Source organism: Pygocentrus nattereri, chromosome 9 (assembly GCF_015220715.1).
Source record: "Pygocentrus nattereri isolate fPygNat1 chromosome 9, fPygNat1.pri, whole genome shotgun sequence".
Classification (NCBI taxonomy): Eukaryota; Metazoa; Chordata; class Actinopteri; order Characiformes; family Serrasalmidae; genus Pygocentrus; species Pygocentrus nattereri.
The window spans coordinates 6,593,378-6,613,896 of record NC_051219.1 but is presented as its reverse complement, the minus strand read 5'-3'; the positions used below and the strand labels follow the sequence as shown (position 1 = coordinate 6,613,896).

The following is a 20,519-nucleotide window of genomic DNA, read 5'->3' as shown; positions in this document are numbered from 1 at the left end:
CAGATGAATTTTTCTATTTATAAGCTACTGGACAACAAATCATGTACCACTATAGTTATTATTAGTTCTAGTAACGTTGAGTAGATTTACTCTATTATTGTTTATGAGCTGAATTTGAACAAGTGAGAATTTTTTTTTTTTTTTTTAACCTGTCATGTCTGGCAATTTTTGCGAACGGAATGGTAATCCGAATGCACTGATGTACCGAACATATTTGTTTTCACAAGAACAGCTCTATAGGTTACTAAAGCCTATTCTTGTTAATGTTTGTATTTTATTTGTTTGGCCAGGCCTGACAGGCAATAAAGGAGAGAAAAAAGAGGACAGGAAAGAAAGAGAAGAAGGGAGAAAAAAAAGAAACAATAATAATAATCATAATAATAATAATAATTTAAAAAATAAATAAAAATTAAAGAAACAAAAAAGAAAGCTTTTACCTGTTGGTCTGTTTAGTGGTTCATGCTGTATAAATATCATATAGATTAATATTTAGTTTTTTTCCTGCTTTTCCATAGCGCCCAAAAGGAGAGAGCAAAGATCAACATGACCCATCTGGAGTCCATATTCCAGGTGTGTGTTTGTACATGTATATGCATATAATTGTGGGTAAACTGTGTTTATTTTCTCCTGAGAATCTCACATTAATCTCCAATCAGCCTGTAGTATTAACTACTCCAACACTCCACTACCCCACAGGAAGACCTACACAGCTAACATCACATCACACAGTGTGACTGAGGGCTGTTTCAGGATAGGTTTGTTACAGGGTTAGATCACATCATTCTTTTTCCTTCTGAGATCTGATACTGATCCCCATCAATACTGTCTGGTCATCTTTAATCAGTGGTATGTATGATTTGGTTAAGAGTCCATAGAGACTAATGTTAGTACCAGGTAACTACCTAAGATCTAACAGCATGTCTACATTGGCACTGCCTGCTCAAAATTCTTTATCAGCACACATGTTGAATGCTGTATCGACTCAGGGCCTCCTTTTATGTGACGGTCTCTTCATTCATAAACCCTGTAATAAACGTAATTGATGTTACAGTGTGACACAAATGAATCTGTTCATCTGTGCGTTTGACATCAAAGAAGGTCTTTAAAGTGATTCTTTACCAGTCGTACTACATTCTGAACATTCTGACTGGAAAAAATCACCCTGTGGTCCAGAAACAGCGCTGCAAAATATCTTTTGTGTTCTGTGAATCGTCATTCGCCTCCTAAATGTAAATGTGTTAAAACTGGAACTGAATAAAGTGAATAAACTGTAACTAATATAGTAGATGTGTATTAGAGACCATATAACACAGTTAGACAGTATTTATCAGTTTTTCTAAATACATATTGTCCCATTTAGTTTTGCTTAACTTTCCATAACAAACAATTAAAATAAATTATTAAAAATTGATAAAATATTTAAAAATCCACATTTCTCAATAAAAAACATTGGTAATTAGAATATAAAGTCTATAGCTGTGAAAGTTTCAGATAACAGCATGTTGCCTATATTCAGCTCCAGAATCACTGGCAGCCTTCATGAAAATGAGCTGCAGTCAGTATATTATATAAGTCACACGTGCAGTGAGTGACATGTCCAGCATAAAGAAATGGGTCAGCAGCATATTTTAATTTCTACACTGTGATCTGGAACAACAACAGAAACATGTTTTCTTCAGTAACACTTCGCTGGCCTTCTCTGGAGAGAATAAGAGCACTGAGCTGTTTTCTGTAATGCTTATCAAAGGTGGAGAACACTTGTTGAGGGGTCTCAGACCATCTCCTCCATGCAGAACGTTTCCACTTCCTTAATGTTCTTCAGTCTTCGTTTGTGGACGTCCCTCTTCAATTCACACCACAAGTTTTCAGCTATATAATATGTAGTAGACTGATGTGATTTGAGCAGTTTGTTGTTTTTATCAAGTGTTTTATTAAATAAAAAATCTCTGCAGACCAGTTTTAAAGTTTCTCAGTGGTCCTGATGTGAGAACCACTGAACTATGACATGGTGGTGTTTCAGCTGTTCTCTGTTAATGTTCATGTCCAATCAGGAACTGGAGAACAAAGTCATCTCTCTGGTGAAGAATCAGCTGAAGAGGTTCAAGAAGGTGCTGAGTCCAGATTTCCCAGCATGCTCTGAGAGGGAGGTGGAGGGTGAGGTGGATCAGACTGTCAGAGAAGGAACACTGCAGATCGCACTGCACGTCCTGAGGAACATGAATCAGACAGACCTCGCCAGCACACTACAGACCAGTAAGAACTCTGTCCCACTGGAACACTGAGCAGTTCTGGAAAGCCTGTATATACAGTGGTGGTCTTTGCATGAGGCTTAGGGTCCCCATGAGAATACAAAGTAGATTTATTGTGCGTGTTAAATTTATTTATTTTATTATTTTAGTAATTTTATTAAGTGAAATTATCTCACTGTATTGGCAGATGATTTTATTTGTGTCAGTGATTTGTCTTAAAAGAAGTTAAATTATCTGTTAATATCATGAGAAAATTTTACTCAATAAAATTACTGATAAAAAGTATAAATGTCTAGAAATAAGTTAAAATGAAAAAACTAATTTTCCTTTTTTAAAGACTTTTTATGTTTTATGCATATTTTGTTAAATTTGAAAACATACCATTCACTCTCCAGTCCATACAGTCAAAATATAAAAACAAAGCCCACACAAACATTATAAGTGATGAACTATTAAAAAAATAAAATACAAGATAAATGTAGGATTTGGGCTTTTTAAGTACTCTAATAATATTCTTACTCCAATCTCAAAATTAGATATTGAAATTAGGGATATTGAATAGATTGAAGATGATTTCACTTCCAAAACATCATTTTGTGCAGTGTAGTGGGCTGTGCCACTGGGGGACCACCCAGAGCCTCCACTAGTTTAAAAATGTGCCACCAGGGGGCCCCATTCCTGTCTTTAGCCTGTAATCTCAGAATCACTAATTCCACCCATTTGTACATATACGCTCTGTTCTGACACACTTTCTCTGATACAGAGCACATTCCATTATTTCTTTTCCATAATGAAGTTCATTATTTTTATAAGTGATGAGTAAACTGAGCAGAGGAATTCTGGAAAGTTAAATATAAACAATCTGGAAGGAATTTCTTCAGGACAAAAGAGCAGGAAGATGATCCTTTATTATCTAAATTAATTGTGGGTATTTAATTTTGCTGATGGTTCCTAGACAAGAGAACCATAGAGCACAGTTCAGTTTAATATTGTGCTCCGTGTTGATAGAAGGGTAATGTGTGTTACTGTGTTTGTAGTAAGGATGTCAGACATTAACATGTTTATTGTTATTGTTTATTGTAATAAACTTTTTTCAGAACTGGCTCCTGCTTGTCATCAAAAGTTCAAATCCACATTGAAGAAGAAATTCCAGAGAATTAATGAAGGAATCGCATATCATGGAGGCTCAACACTTCTGAATGAGATCTACACAGAGCTCTACATCACAGAAGGTGGGAGTGGAGAGGTCAATAATGAACATGAGGTGAGACAGATTGAGACAGCGTCCAGGAGACCAGCAACACAGGAGAGACCCATCAACTGCAGTGACCTCTTTAAAGACACAGCCGTCAGAACTGTACTGACTAATGGAGTTGCTGGAATTGGAAAAACAGTCTCAGTGCAGAAGTTCATTCTGGACTGGGCTGAAGGAAAAGCTAATCAGGATATCCTCTTCATATTTCCACTTCCTTTTAGGGAGCTGAACTCAGTGAAGAGTAGAAAACTCAGTCTGGTTGATCTTCTTCGTCTCTTTTTCACAGACATAAAACAATTAAAACCAGCAGATTATTATCAGTACAAAGTCTTGTTCATCTTTGATGGTCTGGATGAAAGTCGACTTCCTCTAGATTTCCAGAACAATGAGAGCTTGTCTGATGTAACACAGTCAGCCTCAGTGGATGTGCTGCTAACAAACCTCATCAAAGGGAATCTGCTTCCCTCTGCTCTTCTATGGATCACCTCTCGACCAGCAGCATGTGGTCAGATCCCTCCTGAGTGTGTTGACCAGGTAACAGAGGTACGAGGATTCAGTGACCCACAGAAAGAGGAATACTTCAGGAAGAGGATCAGTGACCAGAGTGTGGCCAACAGAGTCATCACACATATGAAGTCATCAAGAAGCCTCTACATCATGTGCCACATACCAGTCTTCTGTTGGATTGCAGCCACTGTTCTGGAGAGGATGCTGGGTGAAGCAGAGAGTGGAGAGATCCCCAAGACTCTGACTCAAATGTTCACACAGTTCCTGATCTTTCAGATCAAACACAAAGACCAAAAGTACCATGGAAATTGTGACACTGATCCTCAGCAGACTAGAGAGATGATTCTGGCTCTGGGAAAACTGGCTTTCCAACAGCTGGAGAAAGGCAACCTGATCTTCTATGAGGAAGACCTGAGAGAGTGTGGCATTGATGTCAGAGAAGTGTCAGTGTACTCAGGAGTCTGCACTCAGATCTTCAGAGAGGAGTTGGGGCTGCACCTGGGGAAGGTGTTCAGCTTTGTCCATCTGAGTGTTCAGGAGTTTCTGGCTGCTTTGTTTGTATTTTTCTCCTTTATTTCTCAGAACAGAAATGTGCTGAACCATCAAACACATTCAAAATCAACAATGACTGATTTTCTCAAGAGTGCAGTGGACAGAGCTTTACAGAGTGAGAATGGACACCTGGACCTTTTTCTCCGTTTCCTCCTGGGTCTCTCACTGGAGTCCAATCAGACTCTCTTGCGAGGCCTGCTGACTCAGACAGGAAGCACTTCTAACTGCAGAGAGGAAACAGTTGAGTACATCAAGGAGAAGCTCAGGGAGAATCTCTCTCCAGAGAAATACATCAATCTGTTCCACTGTCTGAATGAACTGAATGACCACTCTCTAGTGCAGGAAGTCCAGACATACCTGAACACAGGAAAATATTGCCGTCTGTCTGGATTCACCCTCTCTCCTGCTCAGTGGTCAGCTCTGGTGTTTGTGTTGTTGAACTCAGAGGAAGAGCTGGACGTGTTTAATCTGAGTAAATATGACCCATCAGAGGAATGTCTTCTGAGGCTTCTGCCAGTCGTTACAGCATCCAGAAAAGCTGTGTGAGTATTTTCATTATTACACATTTTACTGTACTGTTTATTTTAAGAGTAATTTTAGGTGTAAAGTATTCCATGATTTTAGTGGAATGCAGTCCAGAAAACCCCTGTCCTGATTAACAAGCCCTTACTGAGTTCAAGTGGATGTGTTGGTGCAGGAAATCACTACAATGTGCAGGGTTGGGATGTAAAAGTGTACAAGTAGAAAGAAATGAGGTTCTGAGTTCAGTCCAAGTTACATTTTGAACAGGCAATATTCAGGACACAGTTACCTTTTTAAACTTTTAAGATTTGGAAACCCACCAAATAAAAACATTCAATTTTCAGAAATAACACTATTAATACTTCTTTATTGACTATTTTAAAACCTCAATCAAAGAAAAGAGGACAGAATGAAAGGTGTTCTACTGAATATGGTAGAATATTAGAGGCAGAAGGTGGTACAGTATTGGAGCAGATTGAGGAAGTGAGGAAGAGCCTGCTTTGGTTCCTTGGTGAGGAAGAAAAAAAAACAAAAAAAAACCCCAAAAAACAAAAAGTGTTATTTTTTAAAACTTATGTTTTTTATTTAGTGGGTTTCCTAAAATGATCTGAAAAGACATCATATATATTGTTTTTGTGGATCTCCTTGTTCGTTGATCAGAGCAGTGTATTATGAGGCAGGTGGGTGTCCTGCTCGGGGGGCTGAGGGAGAGCAGTGGCTGAAGCAGAAGATGACAGTAGAGGAATAGAAGAGAATTTCAGAACTTCATTAAAGCAGGAAGAAATTTTTAAAGAAACATATTAATAGAAGAAAAGCACCAAACAGCAACAGCGAGGAACAGAAGTAAACATTACAGCAGCATCTGCTTCATCAAGATATATTTTACATCTAAACATTTTTTGCATTTTTGCAGTGAATTACTGTGAATTCAATAATCAGCCATCACTGCTTTTCCAAAGTGTCCCCTCTAAAGCAGTGCAGGACAGGGGTTCTCCAGTGCCAGGATACGGAGCCACTATACAATTTAAAACTTAACCAATTCAAAACTCGGCTGTTTGTGCCAGTTAATCTGCACCATACCTTTATGTCATCAATTAAATTAAGACAGGGCTACATATAACGCCCTATATAGGTGAGTAGAGCCAGACACTGAAGAGCCAACGTTAACTTATTCTACTGCCAGTGATTTTTCTATCTAGACTGCAAAGCTATGTGCTTGATTTTATACACGTTAGCAGTGAGTTTGACTGAAACTCCTGAACTCAGTAACTAGGAGGGGTGTCCACAAACTTTTGTTTATGAAGTGAATCTCCTCCCAGCCATGTGGCACGTGATGTAATGATATGGGAAACACTGCTTTTAAGGTTTAGGTTTAAGGTCTGTTTTTCAGTCTTTAGGATGGGACCAATTCAAGCACTTTAAGAATAATACAGTTGTAGAATAAAACAGTTTTACCCAAGATATCAAATTTCATTTTTCATTTACACTGAACACCAAACCCCAGCATATATACAGGAATTCCTTTTCACCTGACTGTGTCGGGTAGCTGAGCCACTCTACGTGAAAATAGGTCAAAAAGCCTGTTTCTTGAAGAAATTAATTCAAAATCTGCTGAAAAATTCACTAGAAATAGATTACTGAGCATATTGGGTCCTGCAGTGTCCAGTGGGTCTTTCAGTATTTTCTGTAATTAATTAAAATAATTAGTCAATAGGATTTTCCTGAACAGCTCTTTAAAGGCTTTGAATAATCATTGATATAAACGAGTACTCGAATTTACATTCTCCTTAAAATAATAATACGCCATTCCAAGAATCTGTTCATACAAGAAGCATCTGAAAGTGTTTTACAAACAATAAAATTCAAGAACAGTAAAAAACGAAAAAGTATGATAAAATAAAAAATCTGACAATAATACACTCACGTGCCACTTTATTAGGTACATGCTAGTAAAAAGGTTGGACCCCCTTTTGCCTTCAGAACTGTCTTAATTCTTCATTGCACACTTTCAACAATGTGTTGGAAACGTTCCTCAGAGATTCTGGTTGGTTATTTGAGTTCCTGTTGCCTTTCTATCATCTGGAACCAGTCTGCCCATTCTCCTCTGACCTCTCACATCAACAAGGCATTTTCGTCCACACAACTGACCGCTCACTGGATATTTCCTCTTTTTTGGACCGTTCTCTGTAAACCCTAGAGATGGTTGTGCGTGAAAATCCCAGTAGATCAGCAGTTTCTGAAATACTCAGACCAGCCCGTCTGGCACCAACAACCACGCCACGTTCAAAGTCCCTTAAATCCCCTTTCTTCCCCGTTCTGATGCTCGGTCTGCACTTCAGCAAGTCGTCTTGACCACCTCTACATGCCTAAATGCACTGAGCTGCAGCCGTGTGATTGGTCGATTAGCTATTTGTGTTAACAAGCAACTGAACCTAATAAAGTGGCCAGTGAATGTAAATAATGTAAAAGAATCAAGAACTTACTGAGCTTGACTGTCTAGTAAAAGGTGGTATTTTAGGGGTGTTTGCAGAAGGTCAGTATCTCCAGTGAGGTATGCATGTGCTTTAAGGACTTTTTGACCTTTTAAAACAAGTAAACTAACTTTCAGTCAAATAATAAACTTTAATAAACATCAATTCTAAATGACACAGCTAACCAGATTCATTGTTTTAGAACAGCAGTGATGTGAAGAGCATTACACTGAGAAATATCTGACCCACAGCTGGTCAGCCTGTCAACAGAGGGAGTGGAGACTGGAGTCTCAGTAGTGTATCATTTATCATAGCTATGAAAATTGATCTAATGTGTTCTGATGACATTAACAGTAACATGCATAATGAAAAAAGCAAAACTCTGAAATTAAACCTTTAGTGACTCCACTAGAAACGTTGAAATGGACTTTTCAAGAAGGTGGATTAGAATCGTATGATCAGATGTTTTGAAAGCTGCATTGAGATCAAGCAAAACTAAAATAGAAGGATTTTAGGATCCAGTAATAAACCTGAGCTCAATCTCTACCAACTTTCTCTAAAAAGCCTTAAAAAAGGAAGATTAGTGATGATTTATGGATATTTATATTCCATTAGGTGAAGCTCTGGTCTTTTATTCTGTACCTGCAGTTTTCCTCCATTTACAGTTTCTCTAAATGGTGAATGTCTTCAGTGTTAAATGTACAGAGTAAAAACAGGCTTTTAGTGCTGTGTGGGGTTTAGATTAATAATTGATACGAGTCCTTAAAAGATGACATTGTATAGTTGTTGGCAGTGTGTGAAATGACCCCTGGTGTTTGGGGGTTTACATGTTGTCTGGCTACTCCAGCACTGACTGGCTGCTAACTCATTCACCATAAAGGCACTGATGAGCTTTAATGGCGACAATGTTTGGTTTAATACTTCTTCTTTAGGAAATGCTCTTTTCTAGTTTAGTAATGTGCTCTTCCACACATTCACTGAGATCTCACACATCTTCTCTTCTGTCTTTGGTTTAGAAATGAGGCACAGTTCACTCTTTCTCTCAGTCTCTTGGTCAGTTTCTTAGATTTGTAAATATGCTATAGCACATAGTAAAGTTGTTCAGAGGTGTCCCAGGCTTAGTTACAGTTAATAGGCTATGAAGGATCAACTTTGTTTGCAGTTTGCAACAGCGCCACCCTGAGGCAGAGTAGTGCTGCATCACTAGCTAGTGAAGAAAATCAAAGACAGAATCTCACCATTTCCTGAGTGAAGCAGCTGAACAAAGACCTTTCCCTGAATTTGAATGTGAGCTTCTGTTTTTCCCAGACAGATTAACATCATAAGGTTACTGTCAGTGAAACACCTGAATTAGATTTTGAGACCTTCATGGGGTCCAGCTGGGGGGGACTAGAATCCCCCAGAACCACCCCTCCCTCTGCCCTGTCCCCCAACTGTAATTTGCATCTTGGTTGTTTGCAGTTTCACTAACAATAATATTTTGACTGATTAAAAAATCTGTGGCTTTAATATTTGTAATGAGTAATTTGAAGATGAAGCTTGGACAGACGGGGACATCTGTGCTTGTCTTTCAGTCCATCCTCTACAGTGAATGCAGCAGAACGAATCCTAACAAAAACTACCCAGAGAGATCAGATCACTCCCGATTAGAAAGAGCTGCACTGACTGCATCTTTCAGGATAGATTTAAAGCTCTGCTAGTTTTTAAGGCTCTAAATGAGCTTAAAGCATCACTTACATCACAGAGTCTGTCTGTTTATGTTCCAGCATGAGATCTTAGATCTGCAGATACTGACCTTCTGCTAACACCTTCAGTAAAATCCAGAAAACGTGGAGAGACTCTTTCAGAGAGTAAAGCTCAGTGAACACATTTAACGTCTCTCTTTAACTTGGTGTTTCATTAAAATTCTACGTCTTCATTATTTATCTTTTTAATTTATGTTATTGTCTTATATGACTTTACAGCCTCGTTTCCAAAAAAGTTGAGAACCTGTGCGAAGCGTTAAAAAAACCCACTGATTTGCAGATTTAAACCCTGTAATTAATAGACAATAGTACAAAGACAACATATCAAATGTTGAAGCTGAGAAATGTTATTGTTTTTAAATATCTGCCCATTTTGAATTTGATGCCAGCAACACATTTCAGAAAAGTTGGGACGGGGCCTGTTTACCACTGTGCTTCATCACCTCTTCTTTTAACAATATTATGTTAGTGTTTGAGATCTGAGGAGACCGACTGCTGTAGTTTTGAAAGGGAAATGTTTTGATTTTGGTAACCTTCACTGTAAACAGTAAACAAGTCAACAGATCAAGATTTTCAAAAGAATCGTCTGATAAACCAAAAGCTCCAGCTCAGCTTCAGTACAGACCATCTCTACTGTACAGATTGTAGTTTTTGTCTAAACAACACACAATTATTATTGTTTTGCATAAAGTGGCAAATAAAAGTATGTCTGTACTTTATCACTCAGTTTTCTGCATTATTTCATCATATATATTTTTTTCTTCATGTAAGTCACAAGTAAACAAACACAATATGCTAAAGCAAATAACACATGTAACCCACCTCAAAAGGACATTTTCTCTACTGCTCTATACTGCTTGAAGTTCATAGCACATTCCTGTAGGGGGCAGCGTAGCGCTGTTAAGATCAACCGGTTACGGCGAGTGTTTAGAAGAGAGAAAATAAGGCGGAGCAGGCTGGAGTTGCAGCTTGCAGCTGCTCCTCTTTTACGAACTGAACTGAAGTGTTTGACCTGATTTAAGACATTACAGTCAAGTAGTGAGAAGGATTAGTGTTTTTTCCCATTTTTTGGGAGAAGCTGGTGTTCTTTTTGGAGGGTTTCTAATGGAGAATTCCTCATTTTGGTGTGCAGCTCCGGCGAGTCATATGTTTCAGTGCTATGCTAGTCACTCTATTAGCCGGTTTCTAACTTTAAAACATGTCAAATTCAAGGCAGAAGTGTGTAAAAACAGTTTTGAAGAGAGAGAAAAAAACAATTGGAGTTGTGATTAAGTTCATTTTGATTATTAAGCAGCAGAATATTTTGTATTTGTCAGTTGATGGTTGATGCACGAGGAAAACAAGCTAACTGCTAGCACCAGTATGTGGGGCTAGTCACACCCATGCTTGTAATTTGATACGTGATGTGCAAATTAGCCTCTAAACTACCACTTTGACTCTAAGTTGTCATTTATCATAGAGCTATAAGGTCATTTGAAGTATTGAAGCTATTTTTACTGTTCATAAGGGAGAAACATGTCTGTTGGGCATTTCACTTGTTTTTTTATATGTGAGAATTGTGGTTATTTTATAGCAGCGTTCAGATTTAAATCTGTAAAAGAAAAGTGTGTAATGTGAAGTAGTAACAGTTGTTTGTTTGTTGCATAGATTGTTTTTTTTCTGTTGAACTGCTCTGGATTGTGAAACCCGTGAGTGCAGATTATTAGGAGAACGGAGCGGCGAGCCAGACCCCGTGTGGACGAGTCGTTCTGCTTTCGTATAGGGAAAAGTCCGAGCCGGAGCTACAGATGAGACTTCAACCAGCTGTTCCTGCACATTCATAAGCAACACACTTTTTTTGGAGAATACACACACATTTTGGACTGCAACAAACAAGCTGAATAACTGAGTTCAGGTTGTCCTGGAATTGAACTCTCTTCGTTTTTTTTTAGAACAGTGAGATCTCTTGACTTTTTTCAGAAGGAAAAAAAAGAAATACCCAAAGAGCTCTAATTTTGTTTTATTTACTTTTCCTCATTAATATCATTTTTTCCATTTTTTTTGTGCTGGGCCCTTTTCAGTGTACATTACTGTGATTTTGATTTGTAAATTTGGTGATTTATCAGTACAAATAGTTGTGTTGAAAGGGAAATTTATCGTTGTGTCCTCAGTCTCCTTGTCCTCCTTTCTTTTTGAACCTAGCAAAACCGTGGCCTACCCTTTTCAGTAAAAAGCTAAAGGGTTACACACACAAACAATGAAAATCTTTCATGTGTTTATTGTTCACACCAGTTAAACATTCACAGTGCTGGTGGACAAATTCAGTGAAGCCTTGTATTTAATAACTGGTCTAAAGTCGTTTGACAGCAAAAACCTGAAGAAAGTTCTTTCAGTATCTGCAGATCAGACCTGTACAACATTCAAGAGGAACAGCTGAGTGTTCTTTCTTCTACTGAGCTTCAGCTGGTGGACAGTCATCCTCACTGTAGGAAATCTTGATAAACTGGAGATTTCATTTTTCTCTTGATGATGTCAGTCCGTCCAAGTCCAGAACAGCCCCACTCATGATGCTCCCTCCAGCGTTCCTCACTGTTGGGATGATGTTTTCATGTCAGTATCTGAGCTTGTCTTTCCACCATATAGAGCTCATAGCAATAGTTTCAGAACTTCTGAACATCAGCAGCTCCTCTTTTACTGTTTCAGACAAAAGCTTTGTTGATGATTCTGTGGAGCTGAAAAAGTTTTCAGAAAGTTCCTCCTGAATGTTCGTCCAGCTGGTGTTGTTCACCACTGGCTGACCATGTCATTTATTAGAGTGGTGTTAACGGGGGTTGAGGTCATGGTTTTGAGCAGGCAATTCAAGTTCTTCCACACCAAATTCCACAAACCATTTCTTTACGGACGGCAGTTTTTTATGAGACATTATCATATTAAAACAGGAAAAGCTGGAAGACAATTATTTATTTATTTAACTTTTTATTCATTATTTGTTAGTATTACATTTGTTTACCTGCTAAGCCGATTAACCATTTGTGATCTTTTTTCTCTGGATAATATTCAACACAGGTATTCAGGTAGTGAACATGCAGGAAAGAGAGAGAGATTAGTATCATCATCATCTCTCTCTCTCTCTCTCTGTCTATCTCTCTCTGTCTGTCTCTCTGTCTGTCTCTGACTCTCTCTCTCTGTCTCTCTGTCCCTATTTCTCTGTCTTTTTTCTCTCTGTTTCTCCATCTCTCTCTATCCCTCTCATATTTTCTCTCTCTCTCCATATGTCTTTCTCATCCCCTCTCTAATTTTTCTTTTTCTCTCATGTTTCCCTCTCTCTCTCTTTCCGTCTCTCTACCTTTCTTTCTCTCTCTCTCTGTCTCATTTTTCTCTTTTACTCTCATTTTTCCCTCTCTCTCCATCTCTCTTCCTTTCACTCTCTCTGTCTGTCTCCCTCTCTCTTGCACTTTCTTTCCCTCTCTCTCTCTCTTTACATATATATATATATGTGCATATGTCACAGAAATAACTGTTTTTAGATCTTCAGCTGGTTTCTCTGTAATAGTGAACTGTGTTTGTGAGTCAGGGAGATGATTTCTGTCAGAATGTCTTTTTTCCTGGTGAGTGTTTTGTAGGTCTGTTTGTATTTGAGGGTGTAATGATAATGTATCTCATATCATTTGTCACAGGCTGTCTCGGTGTCGTCTCTCAGAGAGAAGCTGTGCAGCTTTGGCCTCAGTTCTCAGATCAAGCTCCTCAAGTCTGAGAGAACTGAATCTGGGTGGAAATCGTCTGTGTGATTCAGGAGTGACGCTGCTCTCTGCTGGACTGGAGGATCAACACTGTAAACTGGAGACACTCAGGTATTAATTCATTGTACTTTTCTGCCTCCTTAACATACTTTGCTATTTCTGGGCTTGATGTGTTCATGTGTGTGTGTGTGTATGTGTTTGTGTTTTTGAAGGACAGAAAGAGAGACATGATGTTTATTTGTACTTGTAGTAATTTTACTCTTTACTGAAAATCTAAGGAGAGCCAGTCTGTTCTAAGCTAACGGCTAACAGTGAGATGTGTTGGGTGTTTAATGACGACTAATTTATTTCACTCATGAACGTTTCTTTCCTAGTTAGAATCCAGTTTCTGCTGCAGTGAAACTGCAGGTGTGTAAATTTGCAGCTCTGCAGTCCGACCGTTCCCCAGAGTGCATTTAGGGCGGAGAGGTTCCTGCAGGGCGTTGTAAGGAAAAAATTGTACCTAAAGAAAATGTATTTTTTCAGTTTAGCACTAGTTCACCACGATCAGCGTGACAGATCAAAGCTTCTGAGATACGTGTAAGTTCACTGGTCATTTAGGAGCAGATAAAATGGTGATATTTGTAGTGCAGACATGAAAACGTCTGGTTCCTAGAACTATAATGGTGAATAATTTTGACTGTAAATTTCTTTAGAAAGGCTCATTTCACTCCAAACTGCTCTGAAAGATTTTTACATCTAAAGCGTTAAATGACTGATTCATTTAGCTGAATGGATGGAGTTCCCCTTTAAAGAGGAAGTGTGAGACTGGTGAATGAGAACTGGGTAGATCCTTATTTTACAGAACTAAAGTCAACTAATATTTAATGAAGGTAAATTTGTGGTATTTAGAAGTAATTTTCTGGTTCTTACTTTACACATATATCGTTTTTTACATAACATTCTGGGATCTCCTCCCTTGGCTAGCACGCTCCAGGATTCCATTTCCCATAATTCCAGTCCTGGTGACGTCACCAGTTCCTCCAATCACGTGTAACTGCATTGTTCTCAGTCACCTGATTTCTAGGTCAGGTCACCTGTGCGTGTGTTTGTCTCAGAGCTTAAATAGTCCCGGTTTGTTCTGCTCTTTGTGAGGTGTTATATTTTACTACTGTCCAGTATTTTCTGACCGTTTGACTTGGTGTCTTGAACCTTTTGCTTTCTGGATTTCACTCTTTTGGTTTGGCCTTTTGCTCCGGTTGCCTGTGTGTTTTGGTTATTCCAGTTTTTGAGCCCTGTTTGGTTTTCGGACTACAATATTGGATTTTCCCTGAGGTTGTGTTTTACTTGGACTTACATACTGATAATTAAACAGATTCCATGTTTAAGATCCGCGGGCGTCGTCTTGTGATTGTGCAGCGTTAACAGATTAGATTATTCAGCAGATTATTCATTGATTTCATAGTGTTTAAAAGGTTCCCAGGTTAAAGAGAAAGTGTGAGAGTGTTGACTGGAAACTGGGCAGATCTTTTTATGATGTTACAGTAAGTAACTAGTATTTAATAAGTAAATATTTGGTGGTTTCTGGAACGTATTTTGAACATTTATATTAATTTACATAACAAACTACTAAAACTACATGAAGAGTATCAGGTATGTGTAACTACTTCCTCAGGATTTAATGATCTGTTGGACTTACTAGTAATATTTAGTGCATAATGATCCAGTTCAGTGTGTAAGTACAGAGTAACTAATGTGAGAAATTCCAGGAATATTTCAGCTTTTAGTGATTCAGTGTTTCTGTAAGTTTCTGCATATGTGACAGAGGAAGTAGATCTAAATTAGAAGTAGAATAAATGAGATGAAGTCCCTTTATTTCAGTACAGTAACACATTCAGTATTACTTGGTATGTTTACTGGTAAGTTCTCTGTAACAGTGTTGTAACATTGTAGTAACAGGACTGTAAACTAGTGTAACTTTGTCCATAGTAATTACACAGAAACCACATGTTCTCTGATCAGCACTTTGTACGTAGGAATTAAATAGTAGATATTTTCTCTTGTCTTTGTGACTAAAACAGAGTAAAAAGTACTGAAGTCAGTAGTAGAAGCAGCAGATGTGTAAGTGCTAAGCCAGGTGTGGTTCCTAAGGCTACATTTACACAGCAGGTCAAAGTGGCCCAAATCTGATTTTCCCACCAAATCCGATGTTTTTTACTCTGCAGTTCACAATATCTTTTTTTTTTTTTTTAGAACCAAAATTTTTATTGAATTTTTAACAACAGAGCAGATCATACAACTGTGCTTCAGATGGTAATTAGCGAGCATTGTGCAGACATTCAGTAAAATAAAATAAACATCTCAGAATAGTGTTTTACAACAGGTTCCATTTGGTTTCAGCATCACATAAATCAAGAGTAGGAAAAATAAATGAATGATTAAATAAAATATCTACTTGAAGTGGCAAGGTCGCGGTACCAGACATTCCAGCAACAAGTTTACTAACTGGGGCATTACCTGAGTAGAGCTCTAGCACAGTCCCACCGTAAACTGAAAACATGCCTTTGGAGTCTTAGTAAGTATGTTATTTTTTCCATTTGGTACAGTTCGCCAACTTTTTGGACCCAAGCATTGTAGGTGGGTGGCTCTAATTGCATCCACTTAATAGTAATGCATTTCAAGGCTGCTACAAAAAAGATATTTAAGAGATATGATTTAGCTCTACCCTGTATACCTGCTGGAAAGATACCGAGTAATGCGACGGTGGGATCCTTTGGTATGACTTCCTGGAGGATCTGCTTTATAGTCCTATACACCTTGTCCCAAAAGATTTGTAATTTAGGGCATGACCAGAAGATGTGTGTGTGGTTAGGTATTGCTGTGCCACAGTTTCTCCAACATAAGCTCGGTACTCTAGGGTCCATCTTAGCGACAACATCCGGTGGCCTGAAATATCTGCTGATAATTTTCCACTTAAATTCCCGCCACATATTTGAATTTGTAGTTTGATGTACCTCTGTCCATGCCCCCCCCTCCCCCACATTTCATCAGTAATGGTTTTGGCCGTCTCTGCCTCCCATCTTTGTTTTGTTTGAACAGGTTCATGTCGACTCATTGATAAAAATACCTTGTAAAATTTTGTTATCAAATTCTTATCCCCTTCACCTTTTTGAAATTGGGTTAAGAGATTTTCTATTGGTGTGGGGTTCAGCACTCTTTCCCATTCTTTGTGTGTAGTCAGAAAAGAGCGCAACTGTAAATATCTAAAGAAATTATTTTTTTGAAGTTGAAAATGTCTACGTAGTTGTTCAAAGGACACAAGATTGTTTGTATCAATTAACTGATGAATAGACATGAGCCCCTGATCAGCCCATTTTGCAAAGCCTTTATCTAAGCTGTTAGGAGTGAAAGATTTAATATGTCCAATGCTGGTTAAAATTTAAAGTGCTTTAGGCAACTTAAATGCAGCTCTAACTTTATTCCAAATGTTGAGTGTGGTTCTAGTCCACAATGACAGACCCTTTATTGAAATATCTAGAAATGGCAAGACCTTTAACGGCTCAGGGCTCATTGTTTGTTCAATGCTCAGCCATCGTGTATGAGTGTCGTTTTGGATCCATGAGATTAATGGCTTTAATTGAGCTGCCCAAAAATAGTATTTTAAAACAGGAAGATTGAGTCCCCCTTCTGCCTTACTTCTTTGGATTGTTTTGTATTTTATCTGGGGGCGCTTATTTTGCCATATAAATTTTGAGATTATTTTATCCAATTCAACAAATGTGGATTTAGGAATTACTATTGGTAACATTTGGAATAGATATAGCAATCTTGGAAGAACATTCATACGAATAGTTTCTATACAGCCAAAAAGGGAGAGAGGTAACGCTGCCCACCGCTCTAGATCATTTTTGATTATGTCCAATATTTTACTGTAATTAGCGTGAAACAAATCATGTAATGAAAAAGTTTAATAATTAATTAATTAAAAATAATTAATACCTAGGTATTTGATGCCCTCTTTAGACCACTTAAAACCACTTTGTTGCTTTACCATCAGTGGGACATTGCCATTGACATCCATTGCCTCTGTCTTATCAACGTTTATTTTATAGCCAGAAAAATGTCCGTATATGTAAATCACTCCCTTTAAGTGTGGTATTGATGATGCAGGCTCTGTCAAATATAATAGAACATCATCTGCGTATAGTGAGATTTTATGTTCTTCTGTGCCAATCAAAATTCCTCTAATGCCGTCATCATCCCTAATAAGTTGGGCCAGCGGTTCGATACTTACTGCAAATAAAAGGGGTGACAGAGGGCATCCTTGCCTACAGCCGCGCTCTAGGTTAAACCTTGCCGATCTAAAACCATTGACTCTGACAGCCGCCTGCGGGGATGAATAGAGTGTGTGTATCCAATCTACAAAATTGGGCCCAAATTTAAACCTCTTTAATGTCTGAATTAGGTATTTCCATGACACGCGATCAAATGCCTTTTGGGCATCTAAAGAGATTATAGTTGTGTTAGACTTCTTCTCTTTTTGGTGAGATATAATGTTCAATAGACGACCTAAGTTATTTCCATAGTGCCTCCCAGTAATAAATCTGGTTTGATCTGGATGTATAATTTGGGTTATTATGTAATTTAATCGTCTAGCGAGTATAGTTGTTAGAATACGTACGTCTCCATTGAGCATAGACAATGGTTTATATGAACCACAATTAGTAGGGTCCTTACCTTCTTTATGCAACACTACTATTGTTGCATAAGACCACGATGGTGCCATTGTTTTGGTTTCTAGAGCATAGCGATATGCATCCAACAAAGGCGGAGTGAGGATATCTCCAAAACATTTATAGAATTCATTTATGAAACCATCTGGGCCAGGACACTTATTATTCTTGAGGGATGAAATGACTTGTTTTATTTCTCCTTCCTCAGTTGGCCTATCCAATTCTTTAGCTACTGTATCAGGTAATTCAGAAACATTTATATTTCGTAAGTAATTTGCTATACTGGCCTCATCAGAACAGGTATCAGTATCTTGGTACAAGATTTTATAAAACTCTGCAAACATTTCAGCTCTTTCTCTCGGTTTTACAATAGATTTATCTCCTAGATTTAACTTTTGAACTACGTTTGAGGATTGCTGTTTTTTAAGTCTAAAGGCTAATAGTCTACTTGCCCTATTTCCATTTTCATAATACTGTTGTTTGACAAAACATAGGTTTCCCTCAATCTTTTCTGATAATAAGGCATGGAGCTCTCTGCGGGTTGTATTTAGATCATTCAAAATGTTGGGTGATCTACCCTGTTTATGCTTATATTCCAGAACTCTTATTCTTTCCTCTAATTCTTGCTGTTTGGCTGCGTTTTGCCTTTTTCTTGCTGTTGCATAAGAGATGATGCTGCCTCTTAAATAAGCCTTTCCACAATCCCACAACATAATAGGGGATGTTTCAGGTGTTCTATTTGTATCTAAATAATTCTTAAACTCTGTTTTGATGAGAGCAATGAAATCCTTATCATTAAGAAGGGAGGCGTTAAGTCTCCATTGCCTAAATGGTGTAGTCAGGCCTATGTCCCATTGGATCACAACAGGTGCATGATCAGAGATTGTAATGGGCAATATTGTAATGTCTTCGATTCTGTGTAACTCAGCTTTAGCCGTGAAAAAGTAATCAATCCGAGAGTAAGATGCATGTCTGTTCGAATAAAAGGTGAAGTTTCTCTTTTTGGGAAATTTGGACCGCCATATATCCACCAATCCGGCTTCTGTGGATAAGTTTTTAAGCATTTTACCCATTCTAGATATGGGTGTTTGAGAAATGGGTTGTCTGTCTAAGTTTGACATGACACAATTAAAATCTCCGCCCATAATCAGCAGACCGGAACTGTGTTCTGCAATTGTGTTAAATACTGACGTGACAAACCCCGGTATGTCTTCGTTGGGAGCGTAAACATTTATAAATGATACTGCTGTTCCATCAATTGTCCCATTTACCAATATAAGTCTGCCCTCCCTGTCTTTATGTACCAATGTTTCGGTGAAATTAATTTGCCTATGTATTAATATGGCCACACCCCTTTTCCTACCAGAACAATGTGATGAGTAATAAACTTTGTCAGCCCAAGACTTTCTCAAATTCTTATGTTCATCATCTGATAGGTGTGTTTCCTGTAGAAACGCTACTTGACACCTTGATTGGCTGAGTTGCAGTAATGTTTTCTTCCTTTTGATTAGACTATGGAGACCCTTCACATTATAACTTATTACGGTTAATGTGCTCATGGCTATTTTATAAGATATTTGACATTAAGAAATTGTGTTGGAGGCAAAGACAACCAGCTGACATACAGGGCTGGTCATTTGGGTAAGGTAAATGCCAAAGCCCAAAATAAAGACGTAAAATGCGGGTGCCACGACGTTGCCAAACAATACTTCCAAACCTTGCAAGAGTGACATACAAATGCTCTGTTGCTTGTTTAAGTGTAGTTAGATCCTCGGGGAACAGAAGGATCAGAACGCAAAAAACACAACTTTCTCTAACTTTACATGTTACTAACATGATGCAGAATGAGGGTTTAAGTCCCTAGCCATTACCCTAGAACGGCAACAAACACAGGCCACAAAAATTGGCTGTGTGCAATACCAGTGATACGAGAAAATATAAAGAAATAATGTATAGCAGTTCAAGCTCTTGCAGATATAAGTAAATGTACATACTTTAACGACATATGAGATCTTCAAAAAATATTCATACAAAATGTGTAAGGCAATTCTAGCTTTAACTGTACATAAGGGGAGTAGTTAAACGCAACACTGTTGAGCATTTTTCCTGAAACTTACCATTATGGAAAAACAAAGCGTTCATACTCACAATTATTAGTTGAAAAGGCAACTTAAAACAAAGGCAAACAATGTTCGAGCATTAGGGTGCAAGTTGCCTCAACATAGCTTTTAGTGCAAGTTTAAGTTTCAGTGTCTGTAGTGGGGAGAATAGTCTCTTTCATGTAATCCATGGCTTTTATGGGATCTCGAAATTCCTTACTGTCCTCTTTATAGGTGATTTTAAATCTTAAATAAAGTAACCCAAAGCGCACGTCGCCCCGTCCTCGCAGAGCTTTCCGTGCCTCCGTGAAAGTAGCTCGAGCTTTGGCGAAGCTGGCAGTGTAATCTGGAAATATCGCGATCCTTTTGCCATTGTAGGTCAGCGGGGCGTGGTCCCTGGCTCTTCTCAGAATGTCAGCGGCATCTCCGTCGTTATGCAGCTTAGCAATGATAACGCGGGGACTGTCTCGCGGTTTCTTGGATGTAGCTGTTCGGTGTGAGCGGTCGACTTTTACGTCCCGATCCATCTTCAGCACTTCTTTGATAATTTTGGAGACCTCGTTAGGGCTGGCGGAATTCGGCCGCTCGTCAATGCCGGCTATGCGAATGTTTCCGCGCCTCATTCTTCCCTCCATATCCTCACACTTGTCCCGTAGCTTCGCTAGCTCGCTCTGGAGTTCAGTTACAG

At 38.4% G+C, this 20,519-nt stretch overlaps 2 protein-coding genes across 5 annotated transcripts in view; one reads left to right on the top strand and one right to left on the bottom strand.

Annotated features, from left to right (window-relative positions):
* Positions 1–20,519, bottom strand: part of LOC108415618 (protein NLRC5-like) — an 802,877-nt gene that overhangs the window by 751,276 nt on the left and 31,082 nt on the right.
* The window catches only part of LOC108415395 (NACHT, LRR and PYD domains-containing protein 3-like), an 843,678-nt gene that overhangs the window by 816,952 nt on the left and 6,207 nt on the right, over positions 1–20,519 (top strand). For 2 of the 4 annotated variants that reach the window (XM_037540844.1, XM_037540843.1), the window contains 4 exons: positions 516–570; positions 2,052–2,253; positions 3,347–5,105; positions 12,958–13,131. The exons of 1 other annotated variant lie outside the window; for it this stretch is intronic. In XM_037540844.1, coding sequence (XP_037396741.1) covers positions 516–570; positions 2,052–2,253; positions 3,347–5,105; positions 12,958–13,131 — 2,190 coding nt within the window. The remainder of the gene's footprint in view (positions 1–515; positions 571–2,051; positions 2,254–3,346; positions 5,106–12,957; positions 13,132–20,519) is intronic. One more of the 4 variants, XM_037540833.1, reaches the window with a different exon arrangement.